The sequence below is a fragment of the Bombus terrestris genome, chromosome 4, assembly GCF_910591885.1.
Source record: "Bombus terrestris chromosome 4, iyBomTerr1.2, whole genome shotgun sequence".
Classification (NCBI taxonomy): domain Eukaryota; kingdom Metazoa; phylum Arthropoda; class Insecta; order Hymenoptera; family Apidae; genus Bombus; species Bombus terrestris.
The window spans coordinates 7,856,742-7,863,312 of record NC_063272.1 but is presented as its reverse complement, the minus strand read 5'-3'; the positions used below and the strand labels follow the sequence as shown (position 1 = coordinate 7,863,312).

The 6,571-nt window shown below is 29.7% G+C and overlaps 1 protein-coding gene across 3 annotated transcripts; it reads right to left on the bottom strand.

The window, feature by feature from the left end:
* Positions 1-895: 895 nt before the first annotated feature.
* Positions 896-6,076, bottom strand: LOC100651676 (E3 ubiquitin-protein ligase RNF38). 3 transcript variants are annotated; one of them, XM_012308225.3, is made up of 13 exons: positions 5,529-6,076; positions 4,774-4,958; positions 4,279-4,570; positions 4,087-4,193; positions 3,875-4,002; positions 3,650-3,786; positions 3,475-3,584; positions 3,271-3,394; positions 2,985-3,210; positions 2,691-2,858; positions 2,429-2,629; positions 2,271-2,353; positions 896-2,180 (listed from the first exon to the last, which is right to left on the bottom strand). In XM_012308225.3, the coding sequence occupies exons 2-13, from the start codon at positions 4,955-4,957 to the stop codon at positions 2,051-2,053; spliced, it is 1,890 nt and encodes a 629-aa protein (XP_012163615.2). In that variant the 5' UTR covers position 4,958; positions 5,529-6,076; the 3' UTR covers positions 896-2,050. The 3 variants fall into 3 exon arrangements, with proteins under 3 accessions (XP_012163615.2, XP_003395158.2, XP_012163616.2); XM_003395110.4 differs by having other exon boundaries at positions 3,469-3,584; positions 5,529-6,075; XM_012308226.3 differs by having other exon boundaries at positions 2,429-2,614; positions 3,469-3,584; positions 5,529-6,074.
* Positions 6,077-6,571: the final 495 nt, after the last annotated feature.

Here is a 6,571-nt window from a genome sequence, read left to right as displayed (position 1 = left end):
ATTTTATCTGATATTGGATATACTAATATCCTTTATTCTAATATCGTTTATAACTAACTAATAAATAATAATAAATAACAATAAAAAAAATAATAATAAAAACTCTAACTCTAACTCTGATGTAACTCTAATAATAAAAAAAAAGAAAGCTTAAAATTTCAGAGGATATATCTTTATTCCATTAATTTTATGTAAAAACTATAGATCCTATATCCTATAGAACTGTAATAATACATATTGTCAAGTAACATATATATATACTATTCTCTCATTTCTACTAAATGTCATGTCGATTAGTCATAAATTTGATAGGCATCTCGGAGATGAAGGACTTTAAGTAACTTTTGCATATCTAAAATCGTCTCTTTTGTTGCAAGTTCTCGTAACTATTACTGTCTACGGTTATCAATTATAGTGAAAAAAAGGTAAACAACCGACTGTAACTCTGACTCATACAATTCGCACGATTATGCATACCTTAAGGTGAGGTCTTTTTGCTAGGAACAACGTAGTCTCATGGACGCCCATGCTGATTCTTTTCTCTTAGTTTTCATTTCTGTTCCATTTTTGCACCTTACATAAAATTGAAAATGAATGGTACGAACGCGACATCGATGCGCCTTTATCATTTCTGCAACGAGCATCATCTGTACGTATATATCAGACAGTTGACTTGACGAAGCCCATTGGACGAGGATATTGTCTCGAAAAAGCGATAATGAGCGGAAAACCTCTGATAAAAATTGTTGAGTTGGAAAACAGTACAACTATTAAGCGTACAATGTAATGGAAATATTATAGCCCTTTGTAGTTGACATATTCGATCGAAGCAAATTTATCAAGTATTATTATTATATGCATATATCTAAATAGATAAATATTAATAAACGACAGATTATCTGGAAGTAAATATATTTTAGATTAAAGAGTAACAGACATTTACAATACTTTTCGATTACAGAATCATAAATGTACAAGCATAATAAAAGCATATCGTCATCATGACGGCATTCGAATTTGTAGACAATTTTATTATGCCGCCACAGCGCCGACATTCAAATGCAAAAGGATAATAATTATTTTTATTACGCACTAGACATAATAATAATAATTTATTGAATATTATACAAAGTGTTTCATTCAACTTGATGAATTAAAATACATGTCCTTTTTAATTATTACTAACTGTACTAATAAAATGATGCGGAAATGAAGTTTAAAATAGGAAGTTTTTTTCTAAATCATTGTTTTTTTTCACTAAACTTCACGATCATTCATATTTTCTTAATAAGATGATATACTCTTTTATGAAGAATAAAAAGTTATTAGTAAAGAATTGTTCGAGTACAGTTTTATTAAAAAACTAGTTTAATATAAAAACTTACGAAAGGTATACATAGCCTCAAAGAATCGTTCGACGCGGAAATATTTAATAATTCATTTCGACAAATCATTAAAATATGTTCAGCGTATATAAAATTTATGTATCAGTATAGCACCCAGTAGAGAATTACCGTAACACAGGAGTAATACATTTTTATGTAAATATTATTAATTTACATTCGTTTCTGTTCTGATTTAGAAAATTCATTGTATTGGCTGTTATGATTGATTAATTTCTTTTTATGCGTCACATAAAAGAAGTAGAATAAAAAACCACGAAGAGATGTACCACTTAAAATATTTGCTATAATCTAATGTTGTCATCCGAAACATTTCATACACGATAAATTATCAATCAAATTACGTGACTTATTAATATAATAACGAATAATAAACAAACCTAACATTTTTTTATGTACACTATTATTAATACCCATGACATAGATGTAAAGATAATGAAAACAAATCTCTCTCCTACAACTCCAGGAACTTAGTTCTATTCCATTATCGATATTTTGATTATTCACAGTAAAATTTTTTTACATCAACATTCATAGCAGTGTCAGAAAAAGGTTTATTTATGAATAGGATCTTTTAAAATACTTAGATGTGAATATTACCTGATTATACTTAAAAACGAAAACGGATGGTTAAAATCGACCTTAAACTATGCAGTGCTTTCAAGCTCCTTGTGTAAAAAAGTTTCAATATCCACTCGACATATAGGACAGCGTTTATTAGTACATAACCACTGATCGACACAGTCTATGTGAAATAAATGCATACATGGAAGCCTCCTGTATAAAAAAACAATATTAGAAAAATATAATTTGTGAAAAACTAATTACTGAAATCAATTTACATTACGTATGAGAATTAATTTGTACCTGACACTTTCGCAGTCTTCAAATTCGGATAAACATATAGTACACTTTTCAATAGCGTCTTCACTATTTTCGACTTTTTTCTCCTATAAAACGAGAAAATTTCACGAAGTAAGGATGATATGATAATGAACATATACGTCAATTTTTACGTAATTTACCCGTTTGTACTTATGACGGAATGTGTGACTTTCTATTGACTCCTGTGTAGCTCCGCAACTAATAGCGGCCATGCGTCGTAGGTCAACAAGGCTCATATAATTCTCAAGATGCACCGACATTTGACGCGCTGGATGCAGCAAACCCAAAGATGGAAATGGCATCATGTCGTGAGCATCAGATCCTTGCTGCGTGAAACGCATCTGCATTACATAACAAGTATAAAAATATATAGAATTCAAAGTACTGTGTTTGAAAGCATACCAAATGAAGATGTTGTAACCAATTGATATGAATATGGTGTCTATGTTGTGGACCAGATGGTCTTCGATGAGGACCATAATGATGATACATATGATGTACATAAGGATGAACTGGCATTGAAGGCAGCATAATTGGTTGTGTTGGTAATTGGCCACTCAAAGAACTTTCCTAAACACAAAAAGAATATAAATCAATAATTATAAAATTTAATAGAAACGAAAAGGAAATAAATTATAAATTCATTGTAACATTAAAATTATATGTATAATATAAATCTTGAATGCACTGAATTACCTGAATTATTTCGGGACAAGGCGGGCTAACGCTTGGTGGCCTTCTAGCCTCTGGATGACTATAAACAGTAGGTTGTTGTGGTGGTGGCAAAATTGGAGGTGGGAAATAATTCTCTGCAAATGTCATATTTTCTGCACCGTTGCAACGATTATTCGCAGAATTAGCATTTCCATTGTTACACGTATGTTGGCTGGCTTGATGCACATGTGGATTGCACGACGTTGTACTACGAAATATAAAAAGTATTGCATGATGTGAAATTTCCAATATTTATTGTAATACTAACGTGTGATGTGTTGAGAATCTTGGATGAAGACTCCGCCTATGTACTTCTTGTACACGTTGTTGCATCCTCCATAGTCTTTCTTGTACTGGATGCATACGTGGTCTTAACATTCCTGTAGAAGCATCTATAAAAAAGAACAAATTCGAAATAACATCACTGAAAATTTTATTAGTCTTTGTTTCAATTTTTCTATCATACCTGTACCTGGTATTTGATTATATCTTACAGGTATAACAGGAATTGGAATTCTATAATTGTGGTGTATACATCGACCATGATATATATGGTCATGCAAGCAATAAGTGTTGTGCCCACTGTAAAAAAATTATTAAAATCAGTAATGAAGCGTATTATACATAAAATAATTTGTTATTCATACCTAGGTACATAGTCCGTAGTAGTCGGAGTTACTACTGAAGTTGTAGGAGTAGGAGGTGTATGCTCTTCATCTGATTCCACAGTTAAATCAACTACAGTTACTGGACGATTACCTTCCTCATTATTTTGTGCAGAATTCTGTTAAAATATAGTAAAACACTTTGTATCTCAAACTCTTAACATAAATTACATTTTTAAATAACTCAACATAATAAAGCTGTTTCACCTTATTATTATGATTTACTGAAACAAGAACTTCAACTGATCCATCTTCATCATCACTACTAGTAGCATCATCACTACTCGAGGACCAATCTAATTGTAGATCAGGTGCTGACGGTGTATCATCATTTTCTATCCAATATAAAGTGAAACTATATAAATTATCTGTTTATTACTTTTTATTCATATATTATTCATGTGAAACAAAAACTATACTTGTTGCATGTGTAGAATGTTGCTGAGAATTAATTGTATTTGGCAAAACTGAATGATACAAAGTATTGACTTCATTGGCACTGTCATTTTCCATATTTTGCATAACTCTGTTTAAAACATTTTCATTAATAATTATTGATCTAAGTACAAATCTAGGACAAAAAAATTTTAAACTTAATTCTAAATTCATACTTGTTAGAAATTCCATCTGATGATCTAGATGGTCCAGCTACACCCAAATTATCAGAATGTTGGTTGTTGAATGACTTACGGTCTTCATTTTTTCTACTTTTATGTTTTACTGGAGGATCATGTTCATGTAATATTCCTCCTGCTGTTTCAGGCCCATGTAAATAAGTTCCAAAAACAAAATTACTGTTTGAAGCACTATGATGAGATGGATTTACATAAGGATTAATAGGAACCACATCTAAATCTTCTACATCACTTTCTGCAAATAAGTGATCATATTCCATTTCGTTGCCTAGAATGAAAAAATTGAATATTGAAATTATTTATGATACCTTTGTATGTAATTTATTTTTGTGTGAATCATTTTATATACATTTAATTTTATTAAAAACATAATTTAACAAATTCCATTATTACTTTATCTAGAAGAAATTCAGTACTAAAAATATGAAAAAATAAATTAATATATGTCTTATATTGTTATTTCATCTCTACCTGAATTAAATCTTGGTTGCGGAGAAGGATCAACTGTAGATGTAAAAGCTGTATCAAATATATCTGCTAAAGAAGTAGAGTTTGCTTCCATAGAGGAAGTTATAGATTCTGCATGATACAAATTATTTTGTTCGTCTGATTTAGTTTTACACCAAATATTTTCAGAACTTGCACTTTCTTCCATCCTGTTTGATAAATTCAATTAATTATCATTAATATAAAATGTTAATGAAAAAATATCACTATAAAATGTAAAATAATTGAAATAAATTAAATAAAATACTAAATGATTGAAAAAGATTGTATATTCCGGCAAAGAATATAGACATATTTTCTTTATTTCTCAATGACAGAGCTTTCATTTATCTTAAAAAATATACACTCTAAATATATAACAATATTAGTCTTTTATCGTAATGAAAATAATTCGATGACACGTAATACATAACGTATATATATATATATATATATATATATATATGTATATATCCATATACATATTATATATATATATATATTATACATATTATATATATATATATATATACTAAGAAATTTTTGTGCTATATATGAACAATGTAACTAATATAACTTTTTAAATTCAAAAATATGATTTTCTCCAATTACATGTGAGATTATATTTGAAACCTTCGGCATTTGAAATAATTTTTATTGTTCCCTTTCATAGATGCTTGTTGTAATGGTATCACGAAAGAATGGAAACGAAACACTAGAAACTGTTGTAGAGCGTATACCTTGCAATTCTTTCGATGGTTTTGTAAAATGGTAAGGCTCTCTTCACCACGTCATTTTTATCAAGATATTTATTTTCTATACATCACTGTCATTTATGCCGTTCTATCTATGCCCATCGATGTTAACTTTGTAATCGAATCACTACAAATTTTAACAAACTATTCGATCCATATGAAAAATTTGTGTACAATTTAATTCTTATATCAGCAATAACAATAAAATCGAAAAAGGATTTATGTAGACTTTCTTTCAGTAATCTACATTTGGCAACTATGATACCATCAATCGTAACTTTCATTAACTACGCTCACTTTTTCGGTGGCCTCCGTTGATTATACAGCATGCTACCTTTTCTTTCTATAAAACTACCACTATATTTATTACCAATTTTTGCAGCATGAAGTTGATTATCCATGTGATACTAATTCTTTTACGATGTATTCGTTTAAGTTTCTTACTGCATTATTCTAATTTTATATTTTTATTTAAAACGTATGTATCTGACGAAAGACGAGTAACTCTGGCACGATCTTATAATTAGGTGTCGCCACTCATGTACCAAAAGCATAGAAGAAACCGTCCGAACATTGAGGCGTGGAAAATCAACATGAGAGACAAGAAAGTTTATGTTCTGCGCATGCATGACATGCTATGAATGTCTCAAAAAAAGATGGAGACATTCTACTCACCTGTATCCGTCTCGCAAGAACGAGAACTTTGTTGTCTTCCATGTTGATGCTTCTTGACTCAACTTTCGGACGGTTTTCCCCAGCGAGTGTCGCAATCTGTTTATATGACCGCAAAGTCTAGTGTATATTTTAAAGATATAAATAGAGACAAAGCTAATCCCCTATATTTTTAGCAACGAGAGAGAAAGAAGTTGCGAAATTACGGAAATTTTTCATTAATATTTAACTTCTAAATTATATGAAATCTATATACCTAATTAGATTTTAAAGTATATCTCATTACATCAGTATAAAGTATATCTCATTATTTCAGATATAAATGTTATATCAAAAATAAGAAAAAGGAAATAGAA